Here is an 18,650-nt window from a genome sequence, read left to right as displayed (position 1 = left end):
TCTTTTCTTTTGGGTTTTAGATTTCTTTATATGGAACTATGGATGTTATTGGTACTATGTTGCTGGGGGGGGGGGGGAAATCTGCTGGGACACAGTTGACCACCCCTGATATAAACAAAAGAACAATACAAAGTGAAGGTAGTCTTGTTGCTCCACCACCCCATAGCCTCAAGGATAAATAAATAAATATTTTTTTAAAATCCCAAAACCATACTGTAGTACAGTAATACCTTTCTCAGGCCAGCTCAAATATCACAAAATACTGAATGAGTCTTCAAGTTTTCCAGAACACTTGATCAGGCCAGGTGGGAAACACAGGAAAAATGGAGGAGTGGCTGATGTTCAAGGCTTCATTAATTACAGTCTTCAGACGGAACATGAGAAAATATTAGGCAGGCATTCAAGTTAGAATCTGCCAGATAGTGAGAAATTATCAGGTTGATCCTAGGATATTCCCAAAGTGAGGAGGGGGGAAAGAGGAGAAGGAGGAGGGAGGGGAAAAATTAATTGGTTGAATCCTCTCCCTTCTTCCCCCAGCAACATGAAATCTAGATGCTACTCACAGTAATGCATTCCTTTAAAAATAGAGAAGCAAGTTAATTGGAAGGGAGGAAGTGAATTATATGAGATCACTGGTTTTGCAAGTAGGTTAAATATAAAAAAGCAAACTAACTACATTTTAGGCAGCACATACATTAGTAAGAAGAAGCTTCAGTGCTGGGTCAATAAACAGAGCACAGTTCAAGTTGGAGTCAGTTCAGAGCAAGAGAGGGATCTACTTTTTGGGAGTACATCTCCAGAATCCATTTGGCTAGCTTGGCCATTGACTGTTCTGGTTGTGGGATTCTGAGAAGGTGTAAGTCAAAAAAGGAAGTTTTTTAGGTTCTGAACAAATTAATGCTCTTGATCCAAGAGCACAGATGAAGACCTAAGATAGAAGTAACAGCTCTCAAGTGAGAAGAAAGTCACTGACTACCCTGTAGCCTGGGGTAGAGTATCTTTGGACAGAATCATAGAATAATAGAGTTGGAAGAGACCACTAGGGCCATCCAGTCCAACCCCCTGCCATGCAGAAAATCCAAATCAAAGCATCCCCTACAGATGGCCATCTAGCCTCTGTTTAAAGACCTCCAAAGAGGGAGATTCCACCACACTCCGAGGGAGTGTGTTCCACTGTCGGACAGCCCTTACTGTCAGGAAGTTCTTCCTAATGTTGAGGTGGAATCTCAGTTCCAATTATTTCTGGTTATTGGCTATGCTGGCCGGGGTGCTAGAAGTTAGAGTCCCACAATATCATTAAGGCCAGTAGTTCCTCACATCTGTTCTAGATGGTAAAGAAACTACTTCATTCTAAAATCAGCTCATACTTACCACTCTTTTTAATGAGAAGATTATTTCAGAGCTAATATCCAACTGTCCTGTACAGACTTCTGATTGTTACCAAACATGTCTAAGAGACCAGGCATAAGAAAAGAGATTTACATATATTTCATTAAGGCACCTTGTAAATTAATGCATTTTTGGCAAGTCCTGACTAAAAATTTACTACTGAAATCTTAAGTGTATAAGCTTCCTTAGACATTTGTGTATTGTATTTGTTTGTTTTTTTGTATGCATACCTTGCACAGTATTTTTGCTCATTGCTGATAAACAAAGAATGCAAACAAAAGTTAGACTGTGAAGATTAGGTTTCTAGCTTTGTTACTAAAATATTTATTGGATCCAAATGATAAAGCTTTATGATTCCACACTTTTAATTCAGATAGTCTAGATATTATCCAGAGCACTTTGCCAGCCTATAGCATTTTCAGTTTCTTTTCACTTGGCCATCCAAACAAGACATCACCAAGGAGTGGAAGCTAACAGTTTCCCAGTAGCCTTTCTAGTAATTCTGATAAAGTTAAACTGATGTGTTTTTTTAAAAAAAATCCAGAGGTGATTGGAGTTCTTTTCCATACAGCTTTGGTCCTGTGTAGAAAATGTGTCTTCTAAACTGGACAAGGGGCAAAAGCCAGTTAGAAACAGACCTTGGGAAAAATTGTCTCTTTTTTGAATCCCATTTCTAGAACCCCCCCTCCCCTACCACCATCCATACTGGTTGGGAGATTCAGGGAGCTGTAGTCCAAAGATATCACTTTCCAAGTTCTGGCAAGAAATTCTCCGTAGCACCTAAAAAGTGCCCCACCTTAGGTTCCACCTGACTTTATGAAACCTCAGTTCACTTTATGTTACAATGCACTATCCCTGAAAATGAATGTTCACCAATCATAACTAAAGCATATTTTAGAGCTAGTTTCTCTTCTTCTTTTCCCTTTTCTCTGCCCCTTGTCTCTCATACAGGGTTCATTCATGAAGACCATCTGCGTGAACTCCTCACCACCATGGGTGACCGGTTCACAGATGAAGAAGTTGATGAGATGTACCGAGAAGCCCCCATTGATAAGAAAGGCAACTTCAACTATGTGGAATTCACCCGTATCTTGAAGCATGGCGCAAAGGACAAAGATGATGAAAACTAAGATTCCAACTTCTTGGTCACCCTTGTTTTAGGTCCTAGTCCCCTTGCACCTCTTTGAAGATACCCTACAGGTCATGTATCAGAAAACCATTGTCAAGTATCAGAATGGTCTAATCTGAAGGGATATGCTTTTAAACATTGCAGCCAAGCTAGCCCTGATCTAAATGAAGAATAAGCTTGTTGCACATTCACCCATGTTGCACATGGATCAGTGCTGATCTTTTATTAAGTTACTCCTCAGTTCTGTTGATACAGAGTAAGGTACAAGTAACTCACCTTTCCAAATAATATTTGCAAACATGATTGCAGTGGGAGGTAGAAACTATCTGTCACTGTCATCAGACCACCCAACACTACAACTGTTTCATACAACTACACAGAAATGGATCTAAGGGCTGGGGTTGCTATAGAGATAGCCATTTGAGACTTTACCTAGAAGACTGATGCCTCTATTGTTGCCAATATATATAACTTATACAGCACTTCTAAACTTGCAACGTGACGTATGATTGGTATTGTTTTTACTACCAGTACCACCACCATCATAAGCCTCTGAGGTAAGACACTGTTCTTCCCATTTTATGGATGGAATGCTGAGGGAGATTGAAAGCCTGGGGCCACATATTAATTCTACAGAAGTGAAAATTAGGACTACAAGATCCAATATCAAAATCTTAATATGCTCTGGGTGACACTGGCCTTCACCTTCTCTGCATATACTGAACCCACTCAAATATTGTGGGGCCATCAGTCCAACCTTGGTGCCTTGGTATTATCCAGCTTGGCTGAGATGGCCAGCTCTGTTTTGCACTTGCTTCTCTCTCTCTCTTACACTTACACACACACACACCACACATACACAAACACCACTGTACTGATAAAACAGATTCTCTTCATTTTCCCTATAATCTCCATCTCATCCTAAATTCATATTGCCCATATGTATTATATTTTGACTAGAGAGTTAGCCAGAAATTAGACCATGGGTCCATGATATTCAAAGTCCTCTCTCACCTTTCTACTTGGGCCCTAAACACAGTGACTTTATTTCTTTTTGGCTACCTGAAAAAAAAGGTTAAGCAACAAATACACCTATCTAATTTACATTGATTCTAAGAGGAAACAAATGGCTTATTGGGGGGAGTTTATTTCATTATTTTCCTTCGAGTTTTGTTGTTGTTGTTGTTAAAGTACAAATTTTGGAATATTCAGATATCCTTTTAGAACTTTTCCTACTGGTATCCCAACTTGTGAAATAAAATGTAGCCACAGCCTATGCAGTTCCTTGTTGACAATCAGATCAAAGATTGTGTGATGAAGAGGAAAAAGTTGAAGTTACACATAAAGAGTATAATAAAAAATATGTTCTTGTTCTGTATGTAGATTCCTTCATTACTATGTGGTACCTAACTATATATTTGGGTGGTGTGCAAATTGAAAATAAAATACGGAGCAACATGGAAGCATGAAAGCTAATGTAATGAAACATCTCCCTGTGGAATGGAATGAGATGTCCTTTGGCTCTTTCATGTTGTCGATGTTTAACATGCATGAAGTGAATGCTTTATACTAGCCTTCCTCAATCTCAGATGTGATGGACTACAAGCTGTAACCCAAATGTAGCAAACTGGTTTTGTGACTATTGCTGGACTGCAATTCCCATTAGTCCATATCAGTGGTTGGGGACTAAAACTACAGTACAATAACATGTAAAGTATTACAGTTGCCCACCTCTTTTATAATCCAGCATATCAGGAAGGTATCAGGTTAGGGAAGGCTGCTACTAAAAAATTAGAGGTTAAAGACATTATATGGCTGGGTGTCTGATCTTGGAAATTAAGCAGAGTCAGTCTTGGTTAGTACTTTGATGGGAGATGGCCAGTGAATACCAGGTGCTGTAGGCTATCTTTCAGAGGAAGGGAGTTCTTGTAACACTTTTGAGACTAACTGAAATAAATTGGCAGCATGAGTTTTCATAGACTACAAAAGCTCATGCTGCCAAGTCATTTATTTCAGTTAGTCTCAAAGGTGCTACAAGATCTCCACGTACTGATTCTACAGACTGACATGGCTACATCTTTGAATTCAGAGGAAGGAACTGGAAAAACCACCTCTAAATATTCTTTGCCTAAGAAATTCATGGGGTTTTCATTAAGTAAGCAGGCAACTTGAAGGTACATATGCATGCAGTCACATCTGCATGATCACTGAATGCTAGAAATATCACACATGCTGAAGACTTGCTGAAATGAGTAGGATTAAGAGGCCAATCCACTCATGTCAGAAATAAATGGGATTCGAATTAGGTAAAAATCACTCTGAGGTATGTAGACATAACACTGTCAATTAACTGTCACATACCCTTAGTTTGGTGGTTTATTTCTAGACACATCTTGTTTTTTCTTAACTCTGCAATGGTCAATAGAACTTGGAAAGGTTACTTTTTAATAATATAGTTTCCAGAATCCTCAAGCAAATAGCTGAGGGATTGTATATACTGTACTGTGGTTCAAACAACTTTCATATTTGAATGTTGTTCTCCAGGATCAGAATGTACATCTACTATGTTGTGTGAAACTGGAAAATTCTCTATCTGCCTCCAGTCAATAAGTAATTTTGAACAGGAAGTGTATTTTCCATTGAAAAAAGGTCAAAAGACCTGGGACAATACACTGTCTACCCACTTAAACTTCTCAGTAGAACCGAAACCTGTGCTAACATGCTTCATGTTTATTGTGATCCCTGTGTATGGAATTCATGGCAAGCGATTTCTATTGTATATCCTTTGCTCATTCCAATAGAATCATCAGCTAAAAAAAGGTAGAAACTTAAACTGGTTGACTTAATAAACCCACCTGGATTCAATGGGATTTACTCTCGGGAGGTATGCATAAAATCACAGCTTTACTGTGGAACTCTGTGAGTGTCTCCCAAGGCTCCATGGCCAATTGGGGAAGTGAACCCAGGTCTTCCTGACCATAAGCCCCCTGAAAGGTATACATATGAAGGCTTAATCTAGGGACAGGAATTGTACAACTCTCCCATTGATTACATCATGATGTAGTACTTTGTGTGTTAGACTATAACTCTGTAGACCAGAATTTGATACCCAACTGGGCCATGAAATCTACTGGGTGACCTCAGGCAGGTCAAACACTCACAGCCTCAGGGGAAGACAATGGCAAACGTCATCTGAACAAATCTTGCCAAGAAATCTACTATGTCAAGATGCATTGAAGTATGTCAGAATATGACATTATCCCTGCCAAGGCTAGCCCTCATCTAGCTATAATTGGCTAGACAAGGGCTGATTAAGGGAGGAAGTCAAATACAGTGGGCCCCTGGTATCTGCTGGGATTGGGTTCCAGGATCCCTGTGTGGATATCAGAATCATGGATGCTCAAGTTGTATTACATATAGTGCCTTAGTAAAATGGTGTCCTTATAAAAAATGACAAAATCAAAGTATGCTTTTTGGATTTTTTTTTGGGGGGGAGGGTATTTTCAGAATCTGGATGCAGAGGACTGCCTGTATAAAGTTGCCACATTTTCTCCATTTCTGGTCTTCTTCCTGTCCCTTTAAAAACAAGTTGATTATAGGAAATTAAATCAAATCTTCCCCTATCACTTTATCTTATCAGGAAAAGCTTAACCTGTTTAATACTGCCATCTCTTATGCTGATTTTCAAGACATAAGAACAAGGTAAAGGCTGGGAAGTAGCAATTCCAAAAACATATGGATGGATTACAGATTAGAGAAAAGGATTGGGTATGGCAGACCATCTGTGATTTAAGAAAAGCAAGAACTTATTGGAATTACTTTTTCATTGGAACTCCAGAATCCCCTACCCACATGGGCAGTGACCATGGGATCTGGAGGATTCTGAAAGTTACAGTCCAAAGAAAGTAGCATTGTCAAACACAGAGAAAGATTGGTGTTCATAAAATACATAAGGCATCTGAAGTAGTGACATACAAAGGAAGGTAATTGCAAGCAAGGGGAGCTTTATGTTAGATGGCATAAAGAGGGAAGAGGAAGAAGGTTGCTGTTCTCATGGTGAGAGCAGGCCTGTAGGTAGGCTGGGACAACTGGGGCACCACCCCGGGAGCCCCAGGCAAAGGGGGCTCCAAATGGCGCTGTGCCAAGATGGCGCCCACGGCACGCGGAAGGACTCGGAAGCGTGTGAACGCTCCGCCCTATCAAGCCCTACTTTCTGCCCCAGAGCCCCTAAAGGCCTAGCTATGGGCCAGGCTGAGAGCTAGTGTGGTGTGGTAGTGAGTGTTGGGCTGGGAGGTGGAGATCCAGGTTGTGGTCTCCACTGAGCCCTGAAACTCAATGGTTGAACTTTTGAGCTCATAATTCTTTCTTTCATTCTGTCCTGCCTCATAGAGGTTTTGTCAGAATGAAGTGAAGAGGAAAACCATTTTCGCTGCACAGAAAACCTTGTAGGAAAGTGACATACCAAATAAATTAATAAATAGTAATGATAGGGAAATAGTCCTGGTTTAATCACTGGGTAACAGGCAGAAAGTAAGTGTGTGTGTATGTGCCTGTTTATTTTTGTGCATATGCTTTCAAGTCAGTTTATGGCAACTCCATGAATTTCATAAGGTTTTCTTAGGCAAGGAATACTTAGAGGTAGTTTTGCCAGTTCCTTCCTCTGAAATGTAGCCTACAACACCTGGTATTTGTGGGTGGTATCCCATCCAAGTACTAACCAGAGCTGCCCCTGCATTGCTTCCAAGATCAGACAGGATCTGTATTTAGACCAGAAAATCAAGCACACTTTTTCCTTCCCCTTCATTCTGCAAGACTTCATGCTGTACTTGTTGAATTTAGGACTGTAATGCAGCTGCATTAAGACAGAATACCTTTATCAGGGAAACATAATCCCATCCCCACACCCTATCCTGCTGGGAATAGTTTTCTTGAGCAAATCCAATTTACAAGTTTGCTCAAGAGATCCTGAGGAATTATAGTGGGGAGAATATTGTCCTTCCAGTGGGTCTTACTTTTCTTATTCCAAATTAATTACAGACATAACAAAGACTCTAACTTTGGCGGGATACAGACCGCCCAAAAGGGCGGTCTCCCGCCGCCCTCATTTGTTGCATGAGGGAGCCGCCGCGGGCAAGCCGCGCGGCCCCCTCACGCAACAAAAAGAAGCCGCAAAAAGCGGCTTGCCCAATGGCGCACTTGTGGCGTCATGAAGGCTCTGAGATGTGCGGACACTAGGCATCCGTCACGTCAAAATGGTGGCGCCCATGTGTATAGAGTGCTGCCATTTTTGCTCCCTCGTTATGTGTGAGGGGCAAGGCGCGTCAGGAAGTGCTGCCCTTCACACATAATGACGGCGCCCGATAGGGCTCGTCTATACAGTGCCGTTGTTACCTTTATAAAAAGCTCATTTTTACAAAGTCGTTGTATGCCAACTCATCCTCCCCTTTCCCCTCTGTCCTCTGTCTAGCTGGATTTCTTTTTGGCAGCATTAGCACTGGGAGATTGGTGAGGGAGGGCTCGAGAAACATACACTTTAGTGCCAGGTTGCTGTAGTGTATCTGCAGTAAAATGTGAGCTGGGAAAGAATGAGATCCTGCTCTAGTCAATCCTACTGTAACTATGTGTGTCTGCCTACAACTGGCAAGATGAACAGCTGCTGCATTCAGAGTCCCATGCTGAGCAAGCACAAACAACAAAACAGAGAGAAAAGGGGAGACAAGAAGTCTTCCTCACTAGCTATCCACAATACTTTAAAAACAAAAACAAAGGTCTGTGACATAGGTCACCAAGATGGATAAGAAAAGTAGAGGCTGGTGAAACAAAAAGTCATCCCTGGATGCATCTTGGAAGAAGATTTAAGTGGTATCAAATCAAGAAGGTTCAAACTGTTTTTGTTTACTTTTACAATGCTTACATGAATTGGATGTTTAATTTCACACCTGCAGATTGTTTGCTTTGGTGGGAAAAGTGTCCTGAAACATGTCACAAGGCTATATTTTATTTTACTTTTATTTACGGTATTTATACCCCACCCTTCAGCCCTAAAGGCTCTCAGAATGGCTTACAATTATTATTATTTTTAACTAGATGGTACCCTGCCCCTCAGGCTTACATTCTAAAAGACACGCCACAAAAGGGTAAGGGAATGGTGGTGGGGAAGGGGATTAGGTCCAGCAGTTCTTCTCTCCCTCTGAGGCCTGGACCAAGGCAGATTGGAGGGAGGGCTCTGCTTCTTAATCTAGGCCAGGCCTGATGGAGATGGGCCTGCATCTTTCCCTCCATGGCCGGAGGGCACCAGATGGACCGGAGGGAGGGCTCTGCTTCTTAGAAAGCACTTAGAAAGCAGAGGTCCAAGTAGCAGTAGAACCAGCAGCTTCTTGTTCTTGCTGTTCTGTATTACTTCTCATCTGTGTGTAGCAAGACTACAGCTGGATGATGTAGTACCGCATTCTTGTGTTCTTATGTTGAAGCAAACATGATTCCGTGCAAATAGGAACATATCAAAGTGTGCAACTTGGAATCAACAGATGGGGAGCCCTAAACTGTCTGGATCACCACCACACTGCTCCTATTCCACTCCTGTCTAGCTATACAGCCACACATAATAATAATAACAACAATATTATTATTTATATTTTTCCGCCTCTCCCAGATGAATCGCGGCGGGATTACAACCCAACAATAACAATAAGATACAAGAATAAAACATATAATTTTCAAGCATTAAAGCAGTTAAAAACTGTACAGTCAAATAATTATAAGATACAATATTCTGATCCTGAATAGAAGAGTGAATGATGTCTTTACAGAAGATTGGGTGGATAGGCTTGCTGGAAGAGATCTGTCTTAACTGCCCTCTTGAAACCCTCCAAGTAGGTAATGACGGATCTCTTCCGGGAGGTTGAGCCATAGTTTAGGAGCCAGTGGATTCAGTACCCAAACACAAATCAGACTGTGGCCAGATGAACAAAGCAATGAGAGCGAGATCCAACAAATTTCAAACCAAGGCAAGTAAATGCAGACAGAACTCTGATTTTCTCCTTTTGGATTATGAACATTACAGTGCTGTGGGTAGCTTGGGAGCATAGAATTACATCTTTTAAGAATTTATGTTACTGTGAAGCAAAAATATCTACGGTAGTTTCGGCAACTAAAACATGTGTCCATGTATAAGAGACAGAAAAAGAGAGAGATCAAGGCAATAATAATAAAATGTGTGTAAGATTTTAAAATTAATTTTAACCCAGAATTTTATGTTTTTTAATGGTCTGCTAATGGATGCTTTTGGATTGTAGAAATTAAAAAAAGTGGTGTGAAACCAAAGAACTTGGTGAGCTGATATTAAATGCTAACACTAGCATTTTAAATTTCAAATGGAGTTTAACATTTCATTTTATTAATGCATCCGTCAATATTTGACTTTCTTTTAAAGCACTGCAGTTGTTAAAACTTTTCCATATTCCAAAATTTGACTCGCCAGTATCTCCACGAAACTCCACAGAGCAACCAGATCTTATCCTGGGTGCAGTAGGCATTCTGGATTCATTCTCCTTCCATAGGAAATTCCTTTGCAATTTAAGACTGCAAATAAACAATTAACATGCAGTAATCTTGGTCAAGTCATTTGTCCCTGATTTCAATCAGTCTGAAATCTGAGCAGTTGATTTGTTCGGAGAAGCTGTGGCTGAATCAAAATGTAAATGCCCTTCAGGGTTTCATGTGAAATTTAACAAAAGAAGCTATCAGCACACCATTTACTGTGGAGCATGTCATGTGATGTTCACAAAAGGAATGCAAAGCCTATGGTTCTTCAGAGAGATAAGTTTCAAGTGGGCGTATGCAGGGAAAAGACTGAAGCATTTTCAAGCGTTAATTGGAAGGAACTCATCCTGCTTCTTGCCAGAAACAATGGCCATCCTTGTTTTGGGATTTTGGGTGCTGTAGTCCAAAAGGTAACAGAGTTATCCTGGTGCTACAAGACTGAAATTTGCATCTGTGTTCTTAAACAGGTAAAATGGGAGAAAAAAGGGGGGGAACCATCACTTGGCTGTACATAGCTGTTGCTGCTGGGCAAAGTTACTTTGTCTTTTTAAACCTCTCATAGAATTATGATAGAGGCTGTACCTCTTGCTGCATCTCCTCATCATTGCTCCAAATGTTTATGCCTGTAGCATGGGAATAACTGTTTGAGTATGTATTTGATTAAATCTGCTCAAGTCCACACATGGCTTTCACTCTGTCACCAAGTGAACTTTTCTGCTTAGATAGGTGTCTAGGAATGGACTATGAGGGGCTTTTAATACTGTTTGGTGTATGGACTGTATTATAATCTTTTGTCTTTTTAATAGGTTTAATAATTTGTTTCAAAGGGGTTTTAATCCACAGATAGATTACTTGATTTTTAACAATAACTTCTTGTACAGTTTAACTTGTGTATGTTCTTTTTTAAAAATCGGTATTTTGATTTTTTTTAAGACACTTTCAGTCTGATTTGGGGGCAAAAGAGGGATTTAAGTAAAATAATAACCACCATCATGATGATGCCACATGATCCAATGATACCACACTGATTTTGTGAGAAATTTAGGCTTCTCTGTCAGGGGGAGCTCTGGGGCCACAAAAAAATTGTAAATCTTAGAATCCCACTGCATGGAGCCGTAGCAGTTAAAGTGGTGTGAAACTGGATTATTTCTGCAGTGTGGTTTCAGCCCCTGATGATGGTGGTAGACTGTGATTATGATGATTCAAAGATACCATTTCCAAACTTTGCTATAAATCTGAGGAAGTAGGCTCAAGTCTACAAAAGCTCATACTACCAACTTTTATCTTTCAGTTAGTCTCAAAGGTGCTACAAGATCCCTTTGCACACTGATTCTCCAGACTAGCAAGGCTATGTTTTTGAATTCTGCTATAAATCTGTTAGTCTTGTAATGTGCCACAAAACTCTCTTTGTTATTGTGGGGAAAATTTTATGGGGCTTAGCCTGAGCTGGAGTCATGTTCTTAAGAGGATTTAAAGTGTCTTAAGAAAGGTATTACTTCCCATTGTGAGGTACAGATTTTGTGATGTTCCTATCTCTGGTCAAACAAGTTCTGCACAGTAGTATGGTGGTGAGTTTTGAATTGGAGGCACTGATCAGTCCCTAGAGCCATGCCCCCAAGGAGAGCCCAAAAATTCAGGAAGATCTGTATCAACAAACCAGTTCTAGCAGTTTTTGTTTCCAAGAGATGTTTTGTAAAGCGAATGAATCCTAATAGCTTTTTCAAGCAATGTATCTGAGGAAGTAGACTGAAGTCTAGGAAAACTCTTGCTGCTAATTTCTTTCTTTCAGTTAGTCTCAAAGGTGCTACAAGATTTCTCTAGGTACTGATTCTCCAGGCTAACATGGCTATATCTTTGCTTCTTCAAGACTAAGTCAATCTCAAATGCTTGACATTGCAACACTATTTTTGGCAAAATCCAGCCCCTCCCAATGATTTTTACAGCTAACATCACAGGGTCTGTGGGGCACTGAGAAGGATGGAAGATGACTTCATTCTTCCTGCTGATCAGATCATTCCACCTTAGCCTCCCACCTTCCTCCTTTTTCTTCACCTTACTTCAGTTGTCAACTGAGTTCAAAGTGCACAAGTACTTTGCACTCAAGTGGCTCAGCAGGAGGGAGAGGAAAGGATGAGCAGAATCTTTCCCTTCCCAGTAGGCTCAGGCAAAGCCAAACTGCTGCAGCCTATGCTAGCTTATGTGCTCTTCCTCCTTATTAACTTTTGCAACCCTGACCTCACTGTGCTACGTCTTGGCCACATGTGGTCCACTTTTCAAATGTGAAATGATGAAGGCTTTCAGTATAAATGCTTGCTAACACTAATGCAAAGTTTCTACTCATGACATTCATTTCTATAGAGTATTTTTATTTTATTTCAAGGATTTATATCCTGCCTTTCTCCTACAATTAGATTCAAGGTGGGTAGCATAACTTTGTATGTTACCCGCTTTGAATCCCCTTGTGGGAGAAAAATGCGATAGAAATACTTGAAATAAAATAAAAATATTCTATAGAAATAAATACCTTGAGTAGAACTTCATGTGACATTAGTGTTAGCAAGCATTGATATTGACGGCTTCTGATTCTTAATGGCTGAAGGCAACTTGATGGTCTATAACAGGAACACATTTATGAAGTAATTTTACATCCACCAGGGCTCACAAAGGCATGCAAATAAAATGACAGAATAAAAAGAGGAAAAATACAAAACAAAAGCATGTTTGAAAGCCCAAAGCATGATGAACCATATATGATGCTTCAAGGTTTTTGGGGACAAGACTGACTCAAGATATTTTGCTTCCTGTGCTCAAGGACAAGATTGCATTGCTATGTAAGAAATGCTGTACCTCATATACAGAAGTAAAATAGACCAAAAGTTGGATTTAAGTTGAATACTGGTGATGGGGCAGTGTCTGTCACCACACCTGAGGGCAACAGCCTTGCTTAGGGGGCCCAGAGAAGGTTGTGTGGCATATACATCCCCATCTGCCTACAGGGGATGAACAGTCAGACAGTTGACCAACCAGGAAGCTGCCCTGTCTATTATCTGAAAATGCCTTTCCTTGTTTTTGTTGTTATGTGCCTTCACATTGAAGTTGGACCTGTATCAATCCTATATCAACCTAGAGTTTTATTTACACATTTTATTCAGAGGTTTGCCGTCACCTTTGTCTTAGGCTGAGAGAATGTTATTTGTCCAAAGTCATCTAGTAGGTTTCTTGGCCTGAGTGGGACTTCAGAACCCTAGTCTCCCAGAGCCCTAGTCCAATGTCACACTGATCTATTAAATAACAATGATGTTGCTTTTGTTCTTATTGTGTGCCTTCAAGTCATTTCCAACTTATGGCGACCTTAAGGCAAAACTATAATGGGGTTTCCTTGGCAAGATTTATTCAGAGAAGGTTTGGTATTGTCTTGCCCTGAGGCTGAGAGCATGCGACTTCCCCAAGGTCACCCAGTGAGTTTCATGGCTAAGCAGGAAATGCAACCCTGGTCTCCAGAGTTATACTCCTAACAATCAAACCATATGCCATGTTGGCTCCCATCTAATAAATAACAATACCAGCAATTAACATAATATATCATCTACATAATAGCTCTGTCTTAAGCATGGCTTATTCAGAAACATTCTGTTAGAACAGTTCCATTATATCATGACTAAAAACAACTTGTGGGCCTATTGTCCATGGAGCTGTCTAATCCTATTTTAAAGACATGTTAAACAGTGGGCATTAACACATCCTGGGGCACTGGATTTTGCATGTTTTCTGTAATGGCTTTCTCCCAAGCCCATCACTCTGGAAGGCACACTTACTAGCTTTTGGAGTAGCTGCTTCCAAACTGTGGAACTTCCTACCAAGGGAGACTTGGCTGGCCACTTTCCTGTAGTCATTCTACAGGTAAAAGACTTTTTTATTCAGGTGGCTTTTGGCACCTAACTGGCTGGTGAGAACAGGGGCTTTTAACAGGGGAGTGCTGTATATTTTTAATTGGTATACTTTTAAATTTGCTTTAATTCCACTTTTTGATATTTCAATTTGTTTAATTGTGCTTTAATATCATGGTTTTCTGTTTGTATCACTATCTTTTGAGTTAGTCTCATTGTGGCTTTCTCAAAGTATAGCTTTGGGACAAAGCTGGAGTATAAAATCAGTCAGTAACATTTGAAATTGTGTGTTTTTAAGGATGCGGTTTGCTCCTGGTTTAGATTAATATTTAGCAGGAATGACTCTTAAATACACTTTAAGACTGCCACAGGAACGTCATCTAAAACATACCCCCAACTGACCAGATTTAGTAATAGTCCGAATTAATTATCTGTTGTCCCACTTTTTCAGTGGGACAACAGTGCTTTTAAACAGTCCAAATTTCTCTTTCTTCTTAACTCTTTTCCCTTTTGTCTTCAATTGCTAAAAGCTAAGTTCAGCTCCAGTGGTTCCGTTCTTACCTCTCGGGCAGATTCCAGATGGTGCAGTTGGGGGACACTTGCTCCTCTAAGAGGGAACTGACATCTGGTGTCCCTCAGGGAGCTATTTTCCCCCCCACTTTGTTTAAAATTTACATGAAACCGCTGGGAGAGATCATCCGGCGACACGGGGCGCGGTGTTATCAATATGCTGATGACACCCAAATATGTTTCTATGTGTCCCCGACTGATGCAGTGACTAAGGATGGCATCTCTCCTCTGAATGCCTGCCTGGAGTCGGTAATGGGCTGGATGAGGGAAAACAAACTCAGTTTGAATCCAGAGAAAACGGAAGTATTGGTGATAGGTTCCCCAGGCCCGGGGAAGGAAATTTGTCTACCAGTCCTGTATGGGGTCACACTTCCCCTGAAGGATGAAGTTCACAGTTTAGGAGTACTTCTGGACTCGTCCCTGCAATTGACATCTCAGGTAGATGCGATGGTCAGAAGTGCTTCCTATCAACTTCGGTTGATACGCCAACTGCGACCCTACCTGAGCCAAAGGGACCTTGAAACGGTGGTACATGCTCTGGTAACCTCTCGCTTGGATTTCTGTAATGCGTTCTACATGGGGCAACCCTTGTACCAAGCCCTGAAGCTTCAGTTAGTACAAAATATAGCAGCCAGATTGGTCACCAGTGCATCCAGGTTTGACCATATAACACCTATTCTGAAAGATCTGCACTGGCTGCCTATTCGCTTCCGAATACAAGGTGTTGGTTATTACCTATAAAGCCCTACATGGCTTGGGCCCGAGTTACTTGAGGGACCACATCTCCCCATATAATCCGCCCCGCACACTCAGAACAACCTGGAAGAACTTGCTGGAAATTCCACCTTCTAAATATGTTATTACTTCCCAGATGGCCTTCTCAGTAGTGGCCCCACAAATCTGGAATAGTCTTCCCGACGAGCTCCGTCTTATCACCCCCCTGGAAACATTTAAAAAGAGGCTTAAAACCTTCCTCTTCTGTCAAGCCTTCCCCCCTGGAAAATGAAGTCATGTACTCTGATCCCATTGACTCTCTACCTCACCCTATTGATTGATTGAATGATTGTTTTTAGATTTGTATATTGTATTTAGTGCTCTTGGTTTTATCTATTTTATGATGTGTTTTGTAATTGGTTTTAAACTCTATGTAAACCACTTTGATCTTTTAGAAAAGCAGTATATAAATAAAATTTATTATTATTATTAAAAGTACTCAACTGAACAGGGAAGAACCTAGAAGGCGTAGAATGGTTCAGGCACAAGCATACTGCTGCAGCTTCTCCTAATTTTTGTACACTTCCTCATTAATAACTTTTGACTTCATGACCAAACTCTGATGTTGCTTGGCCACATGTGCCCAAGTCTTCATTGTGGAGAATATGCTAAAATAGTATCTCTGTGGCAAGTGATTCCTATCCGTATTGTAAAGTATACATCAACTTTTCCCAACCTGGTGCCATCTAGATTTGTTGCACCTTAGACATCATAGCAGTTCTGGCTGAAAGATGTGTTATATTCTAATGCATTGGGTGCCACCAGGCTGAGAAAGACAGGTGTATCACCTCCATCACATAATGAGCATGGCCTGCTGGCACAGGGAACATGGAATAGGCTTCCAGAAACCACTAGTATACCTAACATGGAATTAGGCTAGTGAGATTTCTGCAACAAATGTGACAGATACTCTGGACCTTCTTCTTGGGCCACTTTTTCACCTTTGGCTTCCAATATGCATGATACCATTTCCAAAACTGTCAGTTTGCTCCAAATCAGCTTTGGCCCCATGTCTATACACTATACTTGTATTTCCCTACCCCACCTCTTTAACTATTTCCCTTTAAAATCTCTGAATATGCCACATGTATGCTTCTGGTGTCTTCCAAATGGGTGGTTGAATTACACAATTCCCATCATCCTGGTTAGGGTCCTGGGATCTGAGGGGGTAATTGGAGTTGTACCCTGGCACATCTGGAGGTTGAATTGTAGCTTTTCTCCAAGGCCTGAACTAAATCATTCCCAACCCATTACCACTGTACTCTTGCCCTTCTCTCTGCAGAGTCACTCATTAACTGGCTAGCCTACTATCTTCCTCTCTTGCCCTCCCACATGCTCTCAGCCCCCACAGCTCAGAAAGCAAACAAATGTCAGGGGATGATTATTTACCAGTTTGATTGGAGACAAAGAAAAAGAAAAAGGCAAACATAAGATGGCAGTGCTGGAAATAGAGAATCCTGAGCCATACCCCCACATTGATCTGTGACGTGAAACACCAGGAAATCAGTGTTTTTGTCCCAAAAGATTTTCTCTAGCTTGCCAAAAAGAACCAGCTCTTTGATGAAAACAACTATATTTCCTGAACTTTGGGACTAGAACTCCCAGAAGCTGCTAGTCAGTGGCCATCCATTCTATCTAGTTACTGCTAATTAAAGATTCAAAATTAAAACATAGAGCTATTACAGTGTGGAATTAGCTGCAATGTAATTGTGGTGGAATGACTGTTAAGAACTAGATTAATGCAGTACTGTGGGCCCTTGGTATCTGCTGGGGTTCGATTCCACAACCCCCAGTGGATAACAAAATCCGTGGAGGCTCAAGGCCCCATTATATACAGTGGTGTAGTAATATAGTGTCCCTTACATAAAATGGCAAAATCAAGGTTTGACTTTTGCAAATATACATGTATGTATGCATTCAAGCAATAGATTGTTGATTCTCTGGATGCAGGCTGTGGATACAGAGGGCTGACTGTATTCAGTGTCAGAGTGGTATTCATCTGTCTCTGCATAAAAAGGTATAAAGGAATCCTTTATTATCTTGGAGACAGAAAAAGAAATTTCTAGCATAAGCTTTTATGGACACCAGTCCACTTCATCAGTTGCATGTGATGAAAGCTTATTCTCGACTTTTTTCTCATTTAATCTTAAAAGTGCCAGCATTCCTTTATATCTTTTTATAAGGAAACAGACTACAAGCATTAATAGCCCATTTCCTTGAAACACATATATATTGAGGATTGAAAATACCTTTTACAGTGTTTCCTCTAGTTTGTCGGTGAAGATTCTACAGGAGTTTGTAAACACTTCCTCCCATAGTTGTTTTGGAAATTTGTTTCACTGCTGATCCAAGATACAGTCTAGGAAATAATAATAATAGGAAATGGGTTGGAATTTCTTTTATAACTGTTTGTTTTGCTCCAAACAATCTAGCAGCCTAGCAAGGGTGTTACAAAAGGAATAATGTTTCCTTTTGTACCTTTTTTTTGTATTTTGTTTTATTAATGTGATATCTGATTAATATACAAACCTATAGAGCCTTAATGAAAAATAATAATAAGAAAATAAAGAAAATAAGCAGAAGACTAGGAATGGGAAGGGCAGCCATGAAGGAACTAGGCAGCATCGTAAAGTTTAAAAATATACAGCTGAGCAGTAAAGTTAGTGTCATCCAAATTATTTTATTCCCCATCACTATGTACAGATGTGAGAGCTGGACAGTAAAAAGAAACTTGACAGAAAGAAAATACATTTATTTGAGATGTGGTGCAGAAGAGTGCCATGGTATGGACCATCAAAAAGAGAAGATACAATGCAGAAGATACCATGGACCATCAAAAAGTCAAACAAATGGGGCCTAGAACACATAATTATACAGAAGCAAAGTGCTGTGCAGGATTCCCCCCCCCCCCCTTGTTTGGACAGATGAAAGGCCTTCCCTCTATTCCAACTGCCACTACCCTGGCCTTGAAGGGAGAGAAGAAGCAGCAGTATCTGCTGGACTTGATCCCCTTTCCCACTGCCATTGCCTTTTTCTTTTTTGTCACATCTTTTTTTAGATTGTAAGCCTGAGGCAGGGAACTGTCACATTAACAATTTGCAAGCCACCTTGAGAGTCTTTGTGGCAGAACAGCAGGGTATAAATATTCTAAACGAATGAATAAATGGATGAATCAAACATGAACTCTTCTTGGAAGGAAATATGACAAAATTGAGGCTTTCCTACTTTGGCCAGCACAAAAGATTAGAAAAGATTTTACTGCTAGGAAAGGTACAGGGAAGCAGAAAGAGAGGAAGACCACATGCCAAATGGATAGACTCAATCAGAGAGGCCATGGGAATGAATTTACAGGACCTAAG

The 18,650-nt window shown here is 40.6% G+C and overlaps 1 protein-coding gene across 2 annotated transcripts in view; it reads left to right on the top strand.

Annotated features, from left to right (window-relative positions):
• The window catches only part of LOC149315766 (myosin regulatory light polypeptide 9), a 56,154-nt gene extending 52,258 nt beyond the window's left edge, over positions 1–3,896 (top strand). For both annotated transcript variants that reach the window (XM_089514052.1, XM_089514051.1), the window contains exon 4: positions 2,341–3,896. In XM_089514052.1, the coding sequence (XP_089370178.1) occupies positions 2,341–2,519 (179 nt within the window). In that variant the 3' untranslated portion in view covers positions 2,520–3,896. The remainder of the gene's footprint in view (positions 1–2,340) is intronic.
• Positions 3,897–18,650: the final 14,754 nt, after the last annotated feature.

The sequence above is a fragment of the Sceloporus occidentalis genome, unplaced genomic scaffold (genome assembly GCF_023333645.1).
Source record: "Sceloporus occidentalis isolate IW3139 unplaced genomic scaffold, rSceOcc1.0.p SCAF_3, whole genome shotgun sequence".
In the NCBI taxonomy this organism is placed as follows: Eukaryota; Metazoa; Chordata; class Lepidosauria; order Squamata; family Phrynosomatidae; genus Sceloporus; species Sceloporus occidentalis.
The sequence above is the reverse complement of the archived record's forward strand: the minus strand, read 5'-3'. Positions and strand labels throughout refer to the sequence as shown.